The 23784-nt window shown below is 37.2% G+C and overlaps 3 protein-coding genes across 5 annotated transcripts in view; all 3 read right to left on the bottom strand.

Moving 5' to 3' along the window:
- Positions 1-23784, bottom strand: part of LOC307133915 (counting factor associated protein D-like) — a 536798-nt gene that overhangs the window by 387042 nt on the left and 125972 nt on the right. The window lies entirely within an intron of this gene.
- vps45 (vacuolar protein sorting 45 homolog) lies at positions 2708-16945 on the bottom strand. 3 transcript variants are annotated; one of them, XR_013817499.1, is made up of 16 exons: positions 16679-16945; positions 16311-16445; positions 16167-16227; positions 15984-16063; positions 15824-15892; positions 13385-13522; positions 13154-13264; positions 12694-12828; positions 12147-12260; positions 10534-10701; positions 10140-10298; positions 9205-9312; positions 8066-8187; positions 5940-6071; positions 4588-4942; positions 2708-4500 (listed from the first exon to the last, which is right to left on the bottom strand). XR_013817499.1 is itself a non-coding variant. In XM_079829232.1 (15 exons), exons 1-15 carry the CDS (start codon positions 16769-16771, stop codon positions 4861-4863), a joined length of 1707 nt encoding a protein of 568 aa, XP_079685358.1. In that variant the 5' UTR covers positions 16772-16945; the 3' UTR covers positions 2708-4860. The 3 variants fall into 3 exon arrangements, 2 of the variants coding, with proteins under 2 accessions (XP_079685358.1, XP_079685359.1); XM_079829232.1 differs by having other exon boundaries at positions 2708-4942; XM_079829233.1 differs by lacking the exon at positions 4588-4942 and having other exon boundaries at positions 2714-4500; positions 5984-6071.
- Positions 18202-23034, bottom strand: LOC307133913 (retinol dehydrogenase 12). The gene is made up of 7 exons (XM_079829288.1): positions 22606-23034; positions 20932-21066; positions 20442-20633; positions 20189-20350; positions 19652-19771; positions 19360-19564; positions 18202-18838 (listed from the first exon to the last, which is right to left on the bottom strand). Exons 1-7 carry the CDS (start codon positions 22697-22699, stop codon positions 18733-18735), a joined length of 1014 nt encoding a protein of 337 aa, XP_079685414.1. The 5' UTR covers positions 22700-23034; the 3' UTR covers positions 18202-18732.

Below are 23784 nucleotides of genomic sequence, written 5' to 3'. Positions count from 1 at the left end.
AGTCCCTGTGATGCGCTGGGCAGTTTTCACCACCCGCTGCAGTGCCTTGCGCTCCGCAACAGAGCAGCTCCCATACCACACTGCCACACAGTTGGTCAGGATGCTTTCTATTGCGCAGCGGTAGAAGTTCACCAGGATGGCCGAGGAGAGCTGATTCTTCCTCAGTGTCCTCAGGAAGAAGAGGCGCTGGTGAGCCTTCTTGACCAGGCTGGAGGTGTTGGTCGTCCACGACATGTCCGCCGAGATGTGGATCCCCAGGAACTTGAAACTGGAGACACGCTCAACAGCCATTCCATTGATGTGGATGGTGTCGTGTGTGCCTCTTGACTCCTTCCTGAAGTCCACGATGAGCTCCTTCGTTTTGGTGGTGTTGAGGAGCAGGTTATTATCAGCGCACCATGTGGCCAGGTGCTGGATCTCTTCCCTGTAGGCAGTCTCATCGTTGTTGCTGATGAGACCAATCACCGTAGTGTCGTCCGCAAACTTGACGATGGAATTAGTTCCATACACAGGCTTGCAGTCGGAGGTGAAGAGGGAGTAGAGAAACGGACTTAGCACACAGCCCTGTGGTACACCAGTGTTGAGTGTGATGGATGTGGAGCAGGTGGGTCCTGATCGAACATTCTGGGGTCTGTCAGTTAGGAAGTCCAAAATCCAGTTACACATTGAAGTGTTGATGCCCAGGTCTCCAAGTTTGGCAATTAACTTGGATGGGATGACAGTGTTGAATGCTGAGCTGAAGTCAACAAACAGCATGCGTGCATAAGTGTTTTTACTGTCCAGATGGGTGAGCACAGAGTGCAGTGCCATGGAAACGGCATCCTCTGTGCTCCTATTGCTGCGGTAGGCAAACTGGTGTGAGTCCAATGTGGATGGTATAGAGTCTTTTAGGTGTTCCAGGACCAGCCGCTCAAAGCACTTCATAATGATGGGTGTGAGTGCTACAGGGCGGTAGTCATTAGGGCACCTCGGGCTGGAGTGTTTCGGCACTGGCACAATGGAAGTGCGTTTAAAGCATGATGGTACAGCTGCTTGGGCGAGAGACAGGTTGAAAATGTCTGTAAAAACCCCAGTGAGCTGCTCCGCACATGCCCTGAGCACACGTCCAGGGATGTTGTCTGGTCCAGCAGCCTTGTGCGCGCTGATCCGGCTCAGTGCCTTGCAGACATCTGTGGTGGAGAGTGTGATTGGTGGGTGGTCAGCTGAGGGTTTGAGCTTGGTGGCAGTTTCTCTGTTGTCTCTTTCAAAACGAGCATAAAAGTAATTTAGCTCATTCAGGAAGTTGACATCAGTGGCTGCGGGGGTGGAGTGGGGGGGTTTGTAGTCACTGATGGCCTGCAATTGTGCAATTGTATATTGTTTATTTGAAAGAAAAAGTGCATTTTTGAAAATATTTGAGGTTGATATGGGATTTAGAAAGTAATTATTAAGTAATCCAATACTTTTTAGAGAGTTTAATTATGGTAACACTTTATTTTACAGTGTTCTTGTTACAAATGTATGCATAATTACATGCAACTCTCAACCAAACACTAATTCTAACTCTATATTAAGTACATGTAGTTAAACAATATTACTCAGTACTTAAATATATAATTACACTGTAACAATGACACCTTATAATAAAGTGCAACCCATTTCTTTTTAGATTTACTGAAACAATATTTCTATTGTTATATTGTTTCTATAATATCTATTTTACAGTGTCCTTGTTACACGTTACATGTAGTAATAACTATAAATTATGCATAATAACTAACCTTAAACCCCAATCCTAAACCTAGAAGTATGTAGATGTAGTTAATATTTTAAATGCATAATCACACTGTAACAAGAACACCTTAAAATAAAGTGTAACCGTAATTAGTACAGTAATCTAATTACACTGTTGAAGATGTAATTCGTAGTAATTAATGACGTTTTAGATTAACTTAGCCAACGCTGTCCAGAACTGATTAACTTGTATTTTCAACTGAGGACACTGGGGCTAGTTGTCACATAGGAAAGTTGCTCTAAGGACTATAACAACAACAACAACGTTTAGAAATTTGGATTCATATTTTAGCAATATTTTTGTAAATGTTGTCCTGCAAACTAAAAAAATGGCAATATTTCGTTTGCTGTTGGGAAACAAGTGAACACAATAAAACCACTACATATTTAGGCAGATATTTTTCAAGCAACACATTTCTTCATAATTGATTATTAATTGTTTAAATTTAGCTGAAACGTATATAATAAAGGCAAGTTCCATTGTGACAACAACTTACCCCATACAGTGTGAAAACACTACTGGAATAATGTAAATATTTAATATCTTTCCGCTGTCTGAAATTAACATTAAAAAAATAAACCAACCTTTAGTGATATTTACTGACTAGTCGTCCTTGACTATACACTTGTGTACTAGCTTTGTTTCAGTAAATCTAAAAAGAAATGTTATTTAAGGTGCAATTGTTACTGTGTAATTATTCATTTAAGTACCGGGTAATATTAATGAAATAAATGTACTTACTATAGGTTTAAGATAAGGTTTGGTTGAGAGTTAGTTGCATGTAATTATGCATAATTTATAGTAATTACTACAGAAACTACGTGTAAGAACAACACTGTAAAATAAAGTGTTACCAGGAAATGTGTCAAAAGTTTAAAAAGACAATAAATTACACATACAATTATTAGAATTATACAATAAAACAAAATGCATAAACTTTAAAATAGAAAACGTTTATTATGTAACTCAAGTATATAGGGGGATTTCCAAGGATTTTCCAAGGTCTGAGAAAACCACACACACACATTCAGAAGGACAAATTACATCACTATAATTGCACTGCTCTAAGCTTCTTTTCCGTCCACATAAATTGACCACATTATTCTAAAACGAAGCAAGAAATGTTTGGTTGACAAAGCGTTCTACATCTGCCCAGGATAGGAAAGGTTCTTTGATCCAAATCTGGAAATGACAAACGGACACATCTTGGACCTGATTTTTGTTCCACTGTATGTATGTGTGTTTTGGTCCAACACATCAAGTGTGACATAATCTGGCTGGCAAATCTACAAAGCCCTTTACTGACTCATCATAAGCAACCGTTAACGTTTTTTTTTTTTATCCACATACACAGCAAACTGTGTGCTTGATGCAGTAAAGCCATTAAGTGGTTCAGGTCTGCCCGTCCTCTGGATGATGGTGGGGATTAATGGACGTGATTAGTGAGGGAGGAAGGGGAGTTATAGTGGAGCAACCTGAACTTGTCTATGGGGGTTTAAGCTCTGGGGGTTAAAGTGATGACCTGAGAGGTCAGGGCTAAACTCAGTCTACTTGATTCAATTTCATTAGTAAATCATTTGTGAGGTGTTATACAGCCTGTGAACCGAGGCGGATAAAAACATGAAAATGTGTTGGTCTGAAATTATTATATGAATCCATTGATAAAAATTTGACTTTCATTTAATGAAGAGCAACATAAAATATCATCATTCACTTATGTTGTCTGGTTTATCAAGCTATGTACAAAGGCAAAGCTTTGTCAAAAAAGACATGCGTGGACACACTGAGATGTAAATACGAAGATGTTTTATACAAGGATTTAAACTCTTTGTCTACCAAGAATTGTCATAATTGTTAAAAGCCTTTGGTGGACATTAATATTATAGTAACAATGCACTGGTTGAACAGATGAGCTCTTCCTTATGAGCAGACGATGCTACAAATATTCATATTCTTTCATATTTTAAAAAAACAATGTCTGGATATTTGCAGCAAGCCATTTAATTTAGCTGGATAGAGATGTGAATGATAATAATAACAACAACAAATATGATGGACCACTTTTTTTCAAAATTATTTTTCCAGGTTTGTTGGGCACTTTTGATGCAAACTTTCACATTATTGTCACCCAAGTTATATACACACACACACAGCAGCCTGTTCCTTTTTTGATTATAGTAAATATATATATGTACTCTTTTTACTCAACATACAGCAGTCATCTACCCAAAAATGATCAAATGCAGCATCACCAAGCCAATAAATAAAAATGCTGTCATTGTGAACACTTTTGGGGCATTATTTACACGTGATCATAAAAGTTATGCACATTTACAGTGTTTCACATACCATTATCAACACTTTACAATACGTTTCAATTCATTTACATTAGCTAGCGCACTCTCATGAGCTAACAATGAACAAGAGTGTTACAGTATTTATTAATCTAGGCTGATGTTTACTACATATATCTGCACATTTCCACTGACACATTTTTTACAATTTAGGTTTTTGCTTGTCCTTATGAACAAGCATAAATTAAAAATGAACAATAGAATATTTATTGTTATATTATTTATATGTAACCTAGATTAAAGGGATAGTTCACACAATGAAAATTCTGTCATCATTTACTCACCCTCAAGTTGTTCCAAACATGTACGAGTTTCTTTGTTCTGCTGAACACAAAGGAAGATATTTGGAAGAATGTCAGTAACCAAGCAGATCTCGGCAGCCATTGACTATTGGGGGGAAAAATACTATAGTAGTCAATGGCTGCCGAGATCTGCTTGGTCCTTTGTGTACAGCAGAACAAAGACATGTATACAGGTGAGGAACAACTTGAGGGTGAGTAAATTACAGATATTTCATTTTTGGGTGAACTGTCCCTTTAATAAAAGCTGTACAAATTGTTGTTCATTGTTCGCTAATGTTAAAGAATTGAACCTTATTGCGCAGTGCCACCATTTTCATCCCTAAGACTGAAACATTTTGAAGGAATGTTAGGAGAGAAAAAGAGGGCAAATGTGCTCAGCTCAGGGTTCAGAGGACAGACGGCGCACATTAATATGAGTGATGATAACAGCTCAACGTCGGTTCATCTGACGGCCACGTCCTTGTGTCCTGTCTCCACCTGAACCCACTGTGAGCATCACTTCCTCCAGGAAGCTGTAACAGAGAAAGGGAACATATTTGGGTTATAATGCATGAGAAGAGTCAACACTGTATTAGGCAGTCCGGTTTATACAATCCTCAGAGTGGGTAACAAAATATTTCAAACATCACTTATGTTGTACATGCAAGGGAGAAATTACAAACAAACAGAAAGCAAAATGATCATGCACATACATTTAAAGGACATATTTTGTTTCAGGACATTGGTAAAGAGTTGGTAAACTAGTATCTAATGGCTATAGCATACAAAACCATTAGGTGGAAATAAAGTGTTTAGCGAAACCAAATTAATTTGGTTGAAAATATTAAGATTCATTCAAAGTTTACATGGCAGACAACAAATGTGAATACATAAATAAGTAAAAATAGTAATATTGTAAATTATTACAAAAATTTGATTACTAATAACAGTTTTCTATTGTAATATATTTTACAATGAAATGTGATCAAAGCTGAATTTTTAGCCTCATTACTCGAGTCTTCAGTGTCACATGATCCTTCAGAAATGTGATGCTCAAGAAACCTTTATGATTATTATCATTAAAAACAGTTGTGTTAAATTTTTTCAGGATTCTTTGATTAATAGAAAGTTCAAAAAAGCAGCATTTATTAGAAGTAGAATTCTTTTGTAACATTAAAAATGTCTTTACTGTCACTTTTGATACATTTATAATGAATAAAAGTATTAATTTATTTTTTAAAACAATACATAATTCATATCTTAAAGTAAGGCAATGTCTAAGAGAACTCAAAGTCAGAGTGCCAAGAAACAAATAGAGTGAAACGTCTTCCAGAATGAGAACTTCAATGAAGTCACACGAGCACAACAATTGTATGTTCTTTACACAATGCCATCCCAGAGCTGATGTCACTCTGTAACCTGGATCCTTTTTTTGAATAAGGCATTAAGGCTTGTGTGAAAGAGGGCAAATGGATAGAGGTGAGATGGTGAAAAGAGACAACAGTTTTGAGAGCATTTAAAAACACTGACCTCTTAGTGTTGTGAATGGCCGTGCCCCCGAGTATGATGCGCACCCCCGGCATTGTGCGGTTCAGGTTGTAGACAGTTAATGCCTCCTCGTATGTGGCCCCGCCAATTATGAAGACAATAATGTCTTGAGGTCTAAAGGGTGGAGACAGAGTGTGAAGGAGCACATTTCAGGAGCACTGTAGTTCATGTTAGAGCTACACAATTAATTCTGCTCTTGATTCAAACACCCACATTATCTTATTCCTTAAAGGGTTAGTTCACCCAAAAATGAAAATTCTGTCATTAATTACTTACCCTCATGTCGTTCGACACCCGTCAGACCTCCGTTCATCTTCAGAACAGAAATGAAGATATTTTAGTTGAAATCTGATGGCTCTGAAAGGCCTCCATTGACACAATGGTACTCTACACTCTCAAGACCCTTAAAAGGTACTAAAGACGTCGTTACAAAGTCCATCTCACTACAGTGGTTCTACAATAATTTTATGAATCGGCGATAATAGTTTTTGTGCGCAAAAAAACCCTAAATAACGACTTACATAGTGATGACGATTTCAAAACACGGCATCATGAAGCTTCGAAGCGTTATGAATCAGCGAGTCGATTCAGTGGTTTGAATCGCCAAATTTCAGCAGTTTGGCGGTTTGACACGCAATCCGAATCATGATTCAGCTCATTGATTCATAACGCTTCGAAGCTTCATGATGCCGTGTTTTGAAATCGTCATCACTATGTAAGTCGTTATTTAGGGTTTTTTTGCGCACAAAAACTATTCTCGCCGATTCATAAAGTTATTTTAGAACCACTGTAGTGAGATGGACTTTGTAACGACGTCTTTAGTACCTTTTAAGGGTCTTGAGAGTGTAGAGTACCATTGTGTCAATGGAGGCCTTTCAGAGCCATCAGATTTCAACTAAAATATCTTCATTTCTGTTCCGAAGATGAACGGAGGTCTGACGGGTGTCGAACGACATGAGGGTAAGTAATTAATGACAGAATTTTCATTTTTGGGTGAACTAACCCTTTAATGACACCGATTCACTATGTCTAGTAAACCTTGACAAGTACGATCACAGCGAACATTCAAATTTGCATTGGTGCATTCATTCAAAGCTATTTTTCTACTGTATTTTCCGGACTATAAGTTACACTTTTTTTCATAGTTTGGCTGGTCCTGCGACTTATAGTCAGGTGCGACTTATATATAAAAATTAATTCATACTGACTGACAAGAATAAGCATTTAGCTACGTCTACAGTCTGCTCCTGTAGCCTACCCCTGAAAAAATAACTGAAAACTGAAAAAACTGTTAACTGAAATATTAAAGGCAAATGAGAAAGACTGAACACAAACAAAATGCCCCCCAAAAAGAAAATCCTATTCTGCAAATTACAAACTGCAGGTAGTAAAATATGCAGCCCGAAAACGGTAATCGAGCAGCAGAAAGAAAGTTTGGAGTGAGTGAGAAACTTGTGAGGGACTGGCGAAAAGCAGAGGTTACTTTAACTGTAATGAAGAAAACAAAGATAGCGAATCGCGGACTGAAAGCAAGATGGCCAGAGCTGGAGGAACGAGTCCACAGATGGGTGCTTGAACAACGCTCTGCCGGGAGAGGCAAGACAAACGCTGCCAGTGTCAATGCACAGCATAGTCCAGTGCGACTTATATATGTTTTTTTCCCTCTTCACGGATGCGACTTATACTCTGGAGCGACTTATATTCCGGAAAATACGGTAATTAATTCAAATGAATTACATTATTTAAATGAATCAGACTGCATTTTATCAGAACCTCTAGTAAATGACATGTTATTTCGTTTAGTTGTCTACTTAGAATTGTGGAAGTATCGCAATATTTATTTTAAATTCAAATTTCAAAAATTGTGATTCTCAATTTATCCATAATCGTGCAGCTCTAGTCCATGTTTTTCAACTGTACATGAAACAGCGTATTTAAAACTGATTTAAAACTGGTAGGATGTGTTAGCACAGTATTGCAAAGTGAGTGACACAGAAACGACGCACTTCAAAGCCACAAAAAAACGCTCACATTAAATGTCTATAAGTGTGCCTGTATATTATTAATGCATGAGTGTGAATGGCAGTCTATTTATGTATCTGTATCACCTGTCTCTCAGAGAACTTGGCCCGAGGTAAGGGAACTGGCTGTCCTTCAAACGACCCTTGATCAGCTGATCCAGCGTGTCATGTAGAAGCGGCTGATGCTGTGTGTACACATTTTCAACTCCCTATGAAAACACAAACAAGTTTTAAACAGCATGTGACTATGGCATTATGGCATTTTAAAGAGGATCTATTTCGCCCTTTTACAAAGTCTAAAATGTATGTGCATTTTAGGATATCACTTTTTTTTTTTAAACAAACAAACAAAAGAAACACCAAAATATGCATACATTTTAAAAAATTTGCATAAAAAAACATGCACAAATACACTTTTTGTCCGATAAGAAGGCATGCGCATAAAACACAATGGAAACACATTAGCAGAATAAATCCCTCGATGTGCAACAAAAACCTTTGATTGGATAACTAAACAAGTTTTATTGCACAGCATCTCAAATATTGGTTTGATCATTCTGAAATGATTTGATTTAATTCCCTCCCAGAAGTTCCTTCCACGATTGCATTCACAGGTCCAAGTCCTTTATGATGTAGGAACAAGAGCCACAGTTTCTACCCCGAATGCAGCACTTGAGCATTGAACACATGGGATGGAAATGCTGTTTTAGTCACAAATGTTTTATGTGATATTCCAAAATTGCGTTCATTTCAAAAAGGTAAGTTAAATTTAGAAATTTGGATGGAAACGTATCTATTGTTGCGGCCCCTCTTATCCCAGTCTGTCAGTAATGCTCTGTTTAGTTCCTGTCTCTATGAAGCCCCTCCTTCTGAAAAGCACAATGTGCTCTGATTGGTCGGCTGGATCGGTGTGTTGTGATTGGTCAAGCGCTTTGAGCTTGTTTGGGAAATGTCACAGCCCTTACCATAACCGTGAGTTTTAACACACTACTAACTAACTCAACCAGGCCTTGCACCTTTTATTTCGCGCATGTCTCGGGAGGGAATTATTTAAACGAGGAATGTGACGTGTTTGTTCCCGGAAAAAACTCAACACTACAATGGAGGTGTTTCAGGGAGTTCAGAAACACTGACACTGATATAGAGAATAACTCCCGTTGGAGTGACTTTGTGCTTTGAAAATGTAAAGCATAATACAGCCAGAGGGCCATAAAGAAATCATCTACCTTGAGTCCTTTGAAAAACTGCTTTGTAATGGCCACAGCATCTGAAGGAGCGATGAGGTCACTTCCTCTGACTCGTTTCCCACCATATTCCACCACGGCCTGCACCATCTGCAGGCAAAGTTGCTTTCCTTTTTAATAATAGTACTTGTAATACAACTTTATTGCATTATTTCCTGGAACATCCATCAATACCATTGCTGCGTCCCAATTCGCCTACTTATACTACGTCCTAAAAGTATGTACTCTTTTTGTGAAGAAAAAGTACATACTTTTGAATGTGTAGCAGAAAAGTATGCAAGCTTTGGGACATACTACTTCGTCATCTTTAACGGACTCTGTTGCTTAGTTATGTGTCCCGTCACCGTTTAAACTGCCCTGTCAATCATCGTCACAGTTCAAATCCTCCACATTCAATTTAATTTCCTACCGTATCGGAGAGAAATGTAGTCGCACGTTGATCTGCCATTCGTGGGTCTTTAATGTAGAAACTCCTCTCATGTGTTTGCAAAGTTAATGGCCAAACGTATCATTACAAAAGTTCTCAATGCTGTTGCAGGTGAAATATAATGTGGCTAACATTGAATAAATATCTTTTCGTCAGGTTAAATACTGATAATTGCTCACTCAAGCCCCTTTATCTAATCCTTAGCCGTCAGACTCGTGTAACCGCCATTTTCGTAGTTTTTTAACACTTTTTATCCGCGTTTGTAGTTTTCACAATGGGTTGTGGGCAATATCAGCCGTTGGAGTGAGCATCGATCTGCACTTCGAATTCTGACCGGAAATAGTAGACCATCCGGGAATCTTTGGAATACTCTTTTCAACATACTACGATTTGGGACATACTAATTCTTTTTTCGAATACTATTTAGTACGGATAGTATGCGAATTGGGACGCAGCACATGTGCTACAGGACAGATCTGCTGGCCCTCACCTTGCGGTGTCTCTCTGACACCCCTTTGCGATTGAGCTCTTCCATAAGGCTGGGCAGAATACTGCTGCTGTGTTTCTCGTAGCGAAGCGCGTACAGCATCACCAGCCGCACAGCATCGATTTCAGAAAGCCGAGGGTTCTGCAGTAGCCGCCTCAAGCTCTGCAGGAAGAGGAACACATTCATCTTCAGCAACGGTGCAAGATTTACAGCACTTAACATACTGTAGGTGATCACAAAAAACTTTGTGGAAGGACATTCACTTGTCTGATTATTTTATGTATTTGAAAGAAGTCTCACCAAAGCTGCATTTATTTGATCAAAAAAATACAGTAAAACTAGTGATATAGTGAAACAATCAGCACTTGCGGTGTCAAATGCAGGTCTGCACTCTGACCTGTTGTGCATTGGAGTGGTCACTCTGGCAGGCCAACTCCTGCTCCACCTCTGACACCTCCATCAGCTGTCTTTCACTGACCAGGCGGGACAGCTCCCCAACCACGGTCACGTGTTTTGAGACGGTGCCCGACATTTTCTTAAACTGGGGGTAGTTGTCCACAAATGCCTACAAAGGGGGGCAGAAAGTGGTCATAATACTGCAAAGACGCGTTTCCACTGGGTGGTACTCGGTGTGTTTCGACTGCAGGGTCTAAATGAAGTTCTGGGTAAAGATTTCCCCCTCAAAACGTCCCTGCTCATGAGGTAGTACTTTTTCAAAGTTCAGGAACTTTTGGGGTGGGACTTGATTGGTTGAGTTAACACGGCATTTTATTTCAACCACCATTTTTAAAAGTCTGTTGCAGTGCATTCAGTAAGTTCAGAGTTGTTTGCTATTCGAATCAACAAAAATATGACTGAAGGGCCGATGACGAGGTTCAGGCGTTATTAAGCAAAATCCAGCGGGAACTGTAAAGTACTTTAGACCGCAATGGAAACACAGACAGCAGCAGGTCTGGGGGGAAAAGTTCCTAGGACAAACTGTTCCAGGTAATTTTGGTGGAAACGGGGCTTAACACAATAGACCCTTTTCACATTTTCGGGTTTCTCAGAGCGGAAGTCGTCATAGTTGGGTTAAATTTTATAGCTGTGAATGAGAGAGTACATTAAATATTTTACTCAAATAGCAAAAGAAAAACGCCACAATAGTGATTTCACAACTTTCAAAAAGAAGGAAAAAATAGAGTGAGATTGATAACAGCAGACAAAAGAGAGAAATATGTTAATTTTTTACTAGTGATGCACCGAAATGAAAATTCTGGGCAGAAACCGAAACTTTAGGATGTACTTGGCCGAAAACCGAAACTGAAGCCGAAAATGGCTTCTTTTAAAAACGTATACTAATATATATATATATATATAGCTTGAATTAAATGGATCTGAAATGAAAAAAATCAGGAACTAATAGAATAATCAAATTTGTATTAAGTTACATAACAAAACCTAAAATATTTTTAACAATAAATATAAATGATAATACCAAATAGGCCTAATATTATTTTTCAAGTTTTATGTTCCATCAAATAAAATAGTTTTTAACAGTTGTGCAAAAACAGATCCACAATTATCTGAATAACTGCACATAAAATCACAGAATGGTTCTCATTAGGAACATGAGATGCTGCACTGAAATAGTCTCTCACTGTCTGTCACTGTTCTTCGGGAAAAATGGCATTTGGGGCTAAAATATGTGTTTTTTGCCGGCCGAAATTTCGGTGCACCCCTAATTTTTACCATTACACTCCCATAGACTCTGTATTAGAAACACCATCACAGCAGCGGTAGCTTGTTTTTGTTATTTGATGCAAAAGTAATAGTGTTATAAATGTACATATCTTTTTTTTAAAGTGAAAATACAAAAAACGTTGCAGGATTTACGATACTGAAGACCGTTAAAACGCGTCATTAGTCTGTGAAAAGGGTCAATAGTAAAAGTTCTGGATCAGGGGTCTTCATGGTTCACTCCTCATATAAGATGATGTGTACAGTGAACAGTATTAATGGTCTGCTCACCTTCATGTCAGATATGGACTCTAATTTCTGCTGGTCCTTGGGCTTTTTCTTCTGAAAATCCTCCATCAGGTTCTTGATGTTTGTCCCAATCTCACCGAAATTCAGGTACAAGTTCTTATAGAAAGAAAGAGAGAGAAAACAACATATAGTGTGGGGTCCAAAAGTCTGAGATCACTAAAGAAAAAACGAATTATCAGAGATAATAATTTCAGAATTTCTTAGTATTTGCACTTCCTTTTGCTTTAATTACAGTGTCTAAGGAGTTAAACATGGACAAGTCACACATTTGAATACTTTCTAATTTCTTTTATGTCATAAAGTTTCTTTGTTTTACCTTTTTCAAAATTGTAAAACTTTATTTTCATGTAACAAGACCTCATTGTGTTTGTACACTACATTAGTTTCTTCTAAATGAAAATCTACTAAGTAAATAATTTTATGATGTATTAGATTCTCTAATGGAATCTGTTAATGTACTTCAAACGACAAATTCAAAAAGATTTCAAAATTTTCAAAAAGACAATTTTTTCAACAATATGTCACTCACATTTGCATAAAACTCATCATTTTCTGCAGACAAGACCACCTCCCGTAGGTCCTTACTGATTCCAGGCACTCTGGACAGGTCAATGCGGTTGTTATTGAGGCCCAGTAGCTCATGAACCATGGCCTGATACGTCCACTAGAGGAAGCAAATGCATGCACATGCAATATATCAGCTCACTAAATCATTATGCAATATTATTTTGCTGCAGTAACATTTTCAGCAAATGCAAGCAGGGCGCACTGGCTCCTGTAAATCTCACAGTAGAGAGAAAATAATAAAAAGCATCCTATTTAATGTCTAACACTAAAATTGAACACTATTTTACCAGTCTTCTATTATAATCCAGTATAAAGCCATGGACTCTATTGCCCTCTGGTGGTCAGGTGTAGGATTTTGCATACAGATCTTGTTCTGTATATGAGATTTGGATGTAACACTAATAAGAGACATTGATTCTTGCCTGGTTAAGAAGGGGAGTAATGGCATCGTCACTTCGGTCTAAAATCAGGAGAAGAGGAGATACTTCTGTTTTTCTGAAGTCAAACAGTTCATACTCCTTAGTGATGATTTGCTGTGGGAAACACAAACAAATCATTAGAGAAAAATGACATCTGTAGAGTAAATCAACTGCCTGTTCACCGAAAGGTCGCATACTACAGATCTATGATACAATTACAAAATGAAGTCTTACTTTGACGGTCTCTGCCAGCCTTTTGGACATGTCAGAAGAGAGCTGGTAGCGGATCATGGGGCATTTCTTGAGGGCCAGCAGCACTGATGTCAAACCCTGAGTGACACGAGGCAGGACACTGGGCTCCCAACTGCGACCCTATAAACATGCACAGAAATATTCAGAGCCTAAAACAGAAGGATTCGTGCTCACAAGACAGCCGACAATAGTTGTGAGATAACGATTAACTTGATGAAAGAAATTCAATAAAAAGATGCACTAGTTTATTAGATCTTGTAAACTAATTTACATGTTCTGCATCAGTTTTTGGTTTAGTATCATAACATAACTTAATCCCTAAAAAATAACTACAAAATATATTATGCCATTAATGTTTTTTTTTTTTTTACGAAGTCTTGATTTTGTTTTTGGGTTGTACTAAAATATGTTTTCATGCTTGATTGTTTAAAAAAAGACTTTTTCACATATTTTACATCAGGGGTTTTCAAAATGTATGATGCCAAAGACACCCTAAATACAACATATTGTTTCCAAACTTAAATTGGCTATACTTAATGTTGGATTATAAACCTGAAGAAGGATATTTTCTATTAAAAATTATTTGTATAAGCAACTTTCACAATAAATTTATGCAAGCAGCTTACATACTGCGTTATGAATACTACCTTACAGCCCCAGTGAGCAAGATAAAGGACTATAGTGAGAAAAACTCACTAGAAAGATACAAAGAAAGCATATTTAATGGCAAGAAATGTTTAGTCCACTTTTTGCTGTCTTTTTAGTCTCTGAAATTTTCTGGGGACCCCTTAGAACCTTCTGGAGTACCCCTGGGGGTCCCCGGACACCAGTTTAAAAACCCGTTACATTATTACACCTCCTGTCTCCTCAGTCTGGCTCAAACACGCCGCTTTCGATGAAGCCCCTCCTACCGAAATACAAAATGTGCTGTGATTGGTTAGCTGACCCAGTGTGTTGTGATTGGCAGCGTGTTTGGGAAATGTCCCGCCCCTCCATAACATTGACTTCTTTTCTAGGGTAAATATTACGGATGGCCTCAAATTCAAACCAATTCGAGCCAAATTCAGACTTAAGAATGTTAAATAACAAGAGGACTGTCCAGAACGGATTTCATGCACAGACTTTGCAAGCAGATTTTTGCATATTCTGTGGGCGGGGATTATTTAAATGAGAAATATTATGACTTCATAAAATCCGGAAAAATTAAACGAGTCGTTCATTGTAGTTCTTGGAAAGTGGATTCTATTAAATAAAATATCTTTAGAGTGGACTTTGAGCTTTGTAACCTTGCAGATCTTTTTCATGCTCAAACAGCAACATTACACACTAACTCCTATTATGCATTTTTACATTTTCAACTTTTTATGTTGCTGTTTAAACATGAAAAAGTTCTGCAAAGTTACAAAGCACAAAGTCCCTCCGGCAGGAGTTTTTCCCTATATCAGTGTCGCTGTTTCTGAACTCCTTGAAACGCCTCCATTGTAATCTTGAGTTTTCTTCCGGGAACAAACACGTCAGAATATTCCTCATTTAAATAATTCCCATCCAAGGTATACACAAAATAAAGGGGGCGGGGCCTGACGTCACGTCCACGGACCGCTGGCTGAACGTCTGATGCATATGCCACACTTAACTGGATTTTCAAAGTCTGATTGGTTGAAGTTTACAGAATGTCCGGGAGACGCGTATGCGTCACGTTCTTTAATGGACTACCAGGAAACAAAGATGCTGTGACGCCAAACTCCCTTCATGGAAGAAGAACGCGGTTGTGTTTACAACTGTGACAATGAGCGCTTATAAGGATCAACTAAACGCTGGAGTATGTGAAGTATGTAAAATTTGCGGCATACACTCTTTAAAATACTTCCAAGAGTTTTACAAACCAGTCTGTTATTACATTTTCACACCCCTAAACATGACGCGGAACAAAATTAACTGTGATTGGTTGCTTTACATGTCAGTAAGACGGCCTCTGGGCGGTCCTTAGCCAATGAAAACCACCATGGAGTCTGCCTTTAGTCTGAAGGTCTGGCTACACAAGACTAGTAGTGTTGAAACTTGTGGTTATGGTAAGTGACATTTCCCAAACATGCTGGAAACGGTTGACCAATCACAACACACTGATCCAGCTGACCAATCAGAGCACAGTGTGCTTTGTCAGAAGGATGGGGCTTCACCGAGGCGGGAACTAAACAGAGCGTTACTGACAGACTGGGAAGAGAGGAGCTGCAACAATGGAGAATATGGGGAAAATAAGGTGTTTTTTGAACATTTAAGCACTAAAAACCTATTCTAGTAAAGCCGAAAAACAAAATCAAGACTTTGGAAAAGGACATAACAGGTCCTCATTATTGATTTAGAAAACATACAGAGAAACAAAATGCAAGCACTAGTTCCCTAGTTTTAATTTTTAACTCTTACCCTGGATACTCCTTGAAGGTTGAGTGAGAAAAGATGAGGGTTCACAGCAATGAAATCTCCATAGAACTCCTAGAGTAACAAACATTTTCATTACGTTTGACAACATTTTGTGGAGAGAGTATGAATTAATTATGAAGACTTAATTAAGAAGGCGGCCCACCTGCACTTCTGCAACTACTTCCTGTTCATCTGCCTCAGCCAAAACCTTTATCTCACTCTTACTGATCACGTTACTGAAATCTGCACAGAATAAGTCCTGAAGTCAGTGAAAGTTCACATATTCTACAAACTCATATAAATGAGAGGTAAACTGATGCAACACTGATATATTTCTGGGACTCACAGATGAAATAGACACTATACTTGGGCCGACGAAGCTCTTGAATCAGGTGCTCTACATTCTCCTGAAAGCAGAGACATTCAAGTATGAAAATCAGCTGGAAATGCAGTGTAAATCTATATATTCTATAAGAGGCAATGATAAAACCTTGGTTGGCCGGAGAAAGCAGATTGCCTTCAGGTGCTTCATGTTGTCTCGGTTTTGTGAGTCAATGCGCTCAAAAAGATAGACCTCCTTCTGCAGGATCTCAGACTGAGTGTAGACCACACTCACTATACTGGTCTGTAAACAAACAGAGAACGAGAGAATAAGCAAGCAATGTTTTTAACACTGTTTGTCACTATGTAGATATTTAGGAACAAATGAGAGTTCAGTTCAGTTGGATTTGGTTAAGACACATGACAGGTAACAGGACAGCAAAACCATTTTACACTATACACAGTACTTTATTATCAGTGTCTTAAACACATCTACACTTTATGCTTGAACTGTTAAAGCTGTTTAAATTCTCTTACCGTCTCCTTGTCCATCAGCAGCACCTTCATCCCGGGTCCGCTGCTCTCTATCATTTTGGAAATGTACTGCTTGACAGCCAGAGTCACGTTCATTTTGTCGTTTTATATATGTTCTAATTGTCAGTGAGAATGGGTTAAATTATCGAATCGTCTGAAAGTAGTTTAACTATTGATAAAAGACTCTTTTCATGAGTAAACTCCTGCATACAAAATACTGTTGACAATGGGAGACAGACAACTCACTGGGCTGCCTACTACTTCCGGTGTGCCCGAGTATTCGGTCCGCGTCTGATTTGGGACCTGTTGTAGTTCAGCCGATCTGCCAATAATGCAGGTTCAATTTACTAGTTTAACTGATCTGGTAACAGTTCGTAGAGCATGAACAATATCCCATAATTGAAGGCTGCTACGTAAAACGGAGTAAATAAAACGCCATATTGGTGAGGTCGATGGAGGGTTTTTTTTCCCCCTCAGACGAGCGTTTGTCAACGTCTGTATCAGCGTCGTTTATGTTTTATAACATGGTCACTTAAAATTATGATTTCATTCAACTTAGTAATTATCTAAATAAATAATTAAAAAAAATATTAACATTAAAATGTTGGTTCAGTGAGTCGGTGTCGGATTCATGCAAGAATTAATTTGAAAGATTCGACTCAGAAGAACGATTCGGACATCTCAACCAGACGACCTCTATCTGTATTTTACCAGCTTCTAATGCATTATTTATTCGCTTGTGTTTTATAGTATGATTACGTAAAGTTATGATCTCATTAAACTTTTATTATTAATAAAAAAAAAACATTTTTAAAAAATGTCATTACCAGCATCATTAAAGGATTAGTTCACTTTTAAATAAACTTTTGCTGATAATTTACTCACCCCCATGTCATCCCAGATGTCCATGTCTTTCTTTCTGCAGTTGAAAATAAATTAAGGTTTTGGATGAAAACATACCAGGGGTTTCCTCCATATAATGGACTTTTGGGCTCCAAACGGTTCAAGGTCCAAATGACAGTTTCAGTGCAGCTTCAAAGGGCTTTAAACGATACCAAACTATGAATAAGGGTCTTATCTAGCGAAGCGATCAGTTTCTGCAGAAAGAAAGACATGGACATCTTGGATGACATGGGGGTGAGTAAATTATCAGCAAAAGTTTATTTAAAAGTGAACTAATCCTTTAAAATGTTGGTTCAGTGAGTAAGTGCTCGGATCAATTTAGTTGGTTTCGTGAAAGAATTTGTTTCGACTCAGTCATCATTTGAATAATGATTCGGAATGAATCGGACATCGTTACCACAAACCATCATATTTACACAGCGCACACAACATGGGGAAAGGGAAGCATTCAATAAATGGGAAAACAAAGTAATGTGCGTTACTTGTTTGAAAAGTAACTCAAATATTTTGTTGTAAATTCAAAATTAATGTTACTTAGCTTGAAGCAATCTGATTACGTGACTTCTAATAGGCCTAACTGCTAACTTTAACTGAAAATTTAGCCATTTTTCTTTTCTTTTTTTCAAACATCATTGTTACAATGATTTTCTTAAAATGTTATTATCATCAAAGGGAATACAGTGATTCATGAACAAATTCAGTTTAAAGATTTGGAGTGATTGTAAACTATTTGGTCATGAATCGAACATCATAGGCACTTAATAACTCTCACTGTAGCTATTTTACCATACAGCGTCTAATGCTAAAATTAGGCCTATGCTATTTGAATTTTATTTTGATAACATTTAGGTTACAATAAAGATATGATTTAATGAAACCTTTATTAAACATCAAATGAGATACTACAAAATCACAATGATGAGACAAACATCAATTATCTTACATTTATACTCAGGACAGGGTACATAGGGATTACTACACCATTCAGACTCTTTGTATTCTATAGTTGACTAAACCACTAATAACCAATTCAATGAAATCAAGTTTTCCATTAGAAAAAAAAAATAATAGATGGAAAATATGATCTGAGAGTTGATAGCTGCATACAAAGCATTAGGCATGTGGTATTATGAATAGAGCTTGCTGGAGTGTTGTCAGTTCTCTTCATGGTAGCCCACAAGCTTTGCACTTATTTCCCATAATCGCAGAGCAGCAAGATCATCTTTACCTTCTGGAGCTGGTTCCTTCAACTTACAATCACTGTAAACAGATTTCATAATCATCCAGTGTCAAGCATAAATGTCAGAAACAGTACATTTTTAGTGAAATTATATGCAATATAAACCGTTACACGAATGGTGAAGGCTTAGCGCACGCTTTTATGCTCACGCTTACCTTCTTTAGTGTGTAATGTTGCTATTTAAGCATGTAAAAGGTCTGCAATGTTACGAACGACTCCATTGTAGTCAAAATATTCCTTATTCAAATATTTCCCACCATTTTGAGATAGTTAGTTGTTAGGGCGGGACATTTTCCAAAAATACTTGAAGCGGTTGACCAATCACAGCATACTAATCCAGCCGACCAATCAGAGCACATTGTGCTTTTCAGAAGGAGGGGCTTAGAGACAGGAACTAAACAGAGCGTTACCGACAGACTGGGAAGAGAGGAGCCGCAACAATGGAGAATATGTGAAAAATAAGGTGTTTTTTGAACATTCAAGCATTAAAACCTTTTCTATTAGAGCTCAAAAACAAAATCAAGATTCTTTAACAGCTCACCTGAAATAGCAGCCACTGTGAGACTCCAACCCCTCAGCAACCGCACAGTAGATGGACGTCTGAGCACCTTGATTTGGGGTTTTCATCAGTAAAAGAGCAGGAAAAGACAACAGGGCACTGAGCAGAGGGAAGCGGGTCTGCACATAGCGTCCCAGTTCGGTGCGGATCACTCCAGGGTGGAGGGAGTACACCGTTACACCAGACCCTGATTAAAAACAGAGCATGATATAGGGAACATACAAAATGTTCTATATTTGAACGTGACTGATGTACAGGGGATGAGCACACAAACCTTTAATCCTCCGTGCTAATTCCCGAGTAAACAGCAGATTGGCGAGCTTACTCTGCCTGTAGCTGACCAAGGAATCGTACGCCGCCATGTTGAAGTTAAGGTCATCAAAGTTGATCTTACCTATATGAGAAAGGTCATCGGACTAAAATATGTTATATGGATAAGAACAGTCTCATGCATCTCTGCAATAATGTTTACAAATGCCTCAGCAGAGATGTACAATATATATCGTAACCATATCAGTTATTAGTCAATGCAAGACATAATTGGATAATTCAGTGTGGGGAAAAAAGGGGCAAATGAGCATTTGCTGTCATCTAACTAAAGTTCATCCTTAAAAACTCTTTCCATTGCACAAAAGTTTCTTAAGATTATTCAAATGTTCTTTTTTTTAAGAACTGATCACTGACAGGTTGACATTGATTCATCTATGGCATCGCTGTGAAAAACCTTCTTCTAGAACCTTTAGAGTTTCAATTAAATGATGGGAAGCTAAATGAAAATCTAAAAGGCATGATGTTAATAGGCGGGTTTTACCTCCTTTGTGAGCAATACTGGACACATTGATAACTCGACTAGGACTAGACTTCTTCAGCATGTCCAGGAGCAGAACAGTCAAGAGGAAATGGCCCAAATGATTGACAGCAAACTGGGTTTCATAGCCATCCTCTGTAAGGCTTTTAGGGCACATCATCACTCCTAGTATAGATTCGTCGATATATAGTTAACAATATAGTTAAAAGCACAGTGTTATTTGTTGATTAACTAGTAATGAAGTCAGATGTCACACCAGCATTGTTAATAAGTATATCCAGTCGATCCTCTGTGGCAGTGTATTCATGCACAAACTGCCGTACGGAGAACAGAGATGCCAGGTTTAAGTACCGAACTACTATGTTGCCATTTCCTGTAGATCTGCGAATCTCTGCCGCAGCCTTTTCTGCTTTTGAAAGATCTCGACAAGCCATCACAACCCGAGCCCCTGGAAAAAAAACAAAAAAAAACAGAATATTGCCATGATGCGAAGTGGACCTAAAATCCTACAAAATCTAGACTTCTTATAGGTTCCTTCTAGGCATTGATGGTTCCATGAAGAACATCCATGGAACTTTTCCATTGCTCAAAAGGTTCTTTATAGCGGAAAAAGGTTTTCTTTAGATTATTAATCTGTTATTCACATTAAGAAAAAATGGTTCTTATAATAATTATTATTTGAGGAACCAAAAATGGTGTGAAAACCCCTCTATTAGAACCTTTATTTTCAAGAATGCAGCGTTTACCTCTCATGGCCAAATCATGTGCCGTCTCTTTCCCAATGCCGGTGTTGGCACCAGTAATGAGGACTGTCTTCCCATCCAGTCGCACGTAACAGCGGCACACTCCACCTGCAATCCATTTTCTCAGCAGAACCAAACCTATTTTTTTGAAGAAAATCCATTATAGAGCACATTCTTCCATTCAAAACCAAGGAAATTCTTCATGCGGTAAATACAGATTTTTTAAAGATCTAAACAAAGTGCTTTTAGGTCAGATCTGGTTGGAAGCACTGTTGGAAAGCTGGATTTGATATCAAATCAGCAAGGTCCATGATACAAAGTTCCATTTAAAAAAAAAATGTATTGGACTGAAATTGTATACAATCGCTGTGTAAATAAATGTCCAACCAAATCCAATTTGAATTAGCATCAGTGTTATTTTATTGTTACATACTATTATTTTATTCATAAACATTTTGAATTAGCTTTTATTTTTATATTTTCAGTTTTCATTTTAGATTTAGTAATTTAGTCATGTGCTTTTGTTTTTAAAAAAAAGTATATATTCGGGCTGTCAAATAAATGAATCGTGATAAATCGCATTTAATATAAAAGTTTGTGTTTATATAATATATACACACACACACAAATATGTATACACACAATATGTATACACACAGACATGCACACACACACATCATATATATAAATTAGTGGTGTTAACTCGATTAATCGCGATTAATCACATCTAACATAAATGTATTTGTCTATATAATGTGTGTGTATATATATATATATATATATATATATATATATATTAGGGCTGTCAAAAGATTAATCGCGATTAATCACATCCAAAATAAAAGTTTGTGTTTACATAATATATGTGTGTGTACTCTGTTAATTATTATTTATATATAAATATACACACAAGCATGTATATATTTAAGAAAAAAATATTATTTTTATATATAAAACATTTATATTTATATTTATATACATAATACACACACACACACACACACACACACACACACACACACACACACACACACACACACACACACACACACACACACACACACACACACACACACACACACACACACACACACACACACACACACACACACACATATATGTTTAAATATAAATGTGGGTATACTATACATATACACACACTCACACACAGACACATATATATATATGTATATATATATTATATACACACATATATTATGTAAACAAAGACTTTTGTTAGATGTGGTTAATCGCGATTAATCGATTTGACACCACATACACATATATATATATATATATATATATATATATATATATATATATATATATATATATATATATATATATATATATATATATATATATATATATATATATATATATATATATATACAATTTGATATAATATTACAATCATGTGTTTTTTGTAGTAAAAACATGATTACACGCAGCCTCTGAATTCTGTTAATCTGTAATTCTTTTATCCCTTAAACTACATCAAATACCTCTTGAGCCACAACATTGTACCTTCTGAATCTGAGCAGTGCTAAAACTGTGAAACTTTTTATAATATTCTACAATACATATGGAAGAAATTGTATTAGTTCATAACTGACTGAAAACCCACCAGAACCCACCAAAAGTTAGAATGAGAGGAAATGACATTACGTAACTTACTAATAGCTGTGACCGCAGTTACTGTGCCGTATTTGGCGAGACGATTTTCCTTTAGTTCCTCCCACATTTGTGTGGCTGGGATAGAGAGATGCATGTCATCCGCTGTGATGTGCTGTCAGCTCTGCTTTCATTTTATTTTCTGTCGTACAGTACTAAACTCCTTTTCTTTGTTTATAAAAAATCTGTGGTTTCAACTGCACGGCCACCATCAAGCTCCGAGCTGGCTAACACATCTAATCACCATGTGTTAAAGGCTGGGTTAAGGTTTTATAAGAAGATTAAGTCAAGATCATGTTAGATTCCATGGCTTACGGTCAGACAGAAATGTGAATAACAAAAACAATGACCAAAACAATTTCCACTTTTATGGCAGATAATGGTAACGTAAGGCATTTCATTAGAAGCTAGTCTTGTCTAGATTTAAGATGTGACTTAATTTGTGCAGTCTGAGGCATTTGAAAACAGCTCTCTGATCTTTTAAGCTATAAAACGCTTTGTGTTGTACGGGTCATGTGGTCCTCCCTCCCTCTTATGGCTTTATATTCAGTTGTTTGGCACTATTGTGACTAGTGATTTTATTATATTACCTGCCAAGATCAGAAGTATGGGAATGTTTGAATAAATCAGACGGAATATCTTATTTTAAATGGTCATTTCTCATTATATATGAACCTATTGTTACAGCCATGTAAACAAACGTCTGCACTTGCATATGACCTACTTTTTTGTATAAAGTCCCAGGCTAAGAAGGTTATAGTTTATTCACTTGACTAGTGCAAGAGCTGTCTGTGCAGCCTTGATGTCAACTTATCCTATTCAAATATAGAAACAAAATTGTCCAATTAGCCTTTTGAGTTGGGCTGTGTTAAAATTAGCCTACTTGAAGAGATGTTTCATACACATTTAGCCCGTAAATTAACGTTTTAAAACATTATGTATAGCCTACAGTCATACCTTAGAAGTTAAATTGTAATCTTTTGTTGTTGTTTTATAAATGTTTCGAGCAATTTGTTAGCAAAAACCAAAATAATATCTGTTTTGTTAAATAACTTATTTTGGTTGTTAACAAAACAAATATTATTTAGAATGTTTTTTTTAAATCCAATCTGTCATTCTTAAAACCCCAATAGAAAATAAAAAAGAATGCTAAATTCTATTCTTAGCTTTGGGATAAGCTTT

The sequence above is a fragment of the Gobio gobio genome, assembly GCF_949357685.1.
Source record: "Gobio gobio genome assembly, chromosome: 11".
Classification (NCBI taxonomy): domain Eukaryota; kingdom Metazoa; phylum Chordata; class Actinopteri; order Cypriniformes; family Gobionidae; genus Gobio; species Gobio gobio.
Note: the sequence above shows the minus strand (reverse complement) of the source record. Positions and strands in the feature narration are given on the sequence as shown.

Excerpts from the sequence above, each read along its gene's own strand:
- vps45 (XM_079829232.1), bottom strand. The coding sequence starts at position 16,771 with ATGAACGTGACTCTGGCTGTCAAGCAGTACATTTCCAAAATGATAGAG. Across the intron at positions 15,893-15,983 it reads AAGTAGTTGCAGAAGTGCAG|GAGTTCTATGGAGATTTCAT; the intron begins GTGGGCCGCCTT and ends TTGTTACTCTAG. Across the intron at positions 6,072-8,065 it reads CCAAGTTCTCTGAGAGACAG|ACCTCAAGACATTATTGTCT; the intron begins GTGATACAGATA and ends TCCACCCTTTAG.
- LOC307133913 (XM_079829288.1), bottom strand. The coding sequence starts at position 22,699 with ATGCATCTCTCTATCCCAGCCACACAAATGTGGGAGGAACTAAAGGAA. Across the intron at positions 19,565-19,651 it reads ATTAGCACGGAGGATTAAAG|GGTCTGGTGTAACGGTGTAC; the intron begins GTTTGTGTGCTC and ends GTTTTTAATCAG. Across the intron at positions 18,839-19,359 it reads CACAGTGGCTGCTATTTCAG|TGATTGTAAGTTGAAGGAAC; the intron begins GTGAGCTGTTAA and ends ATCTGTTTACAG.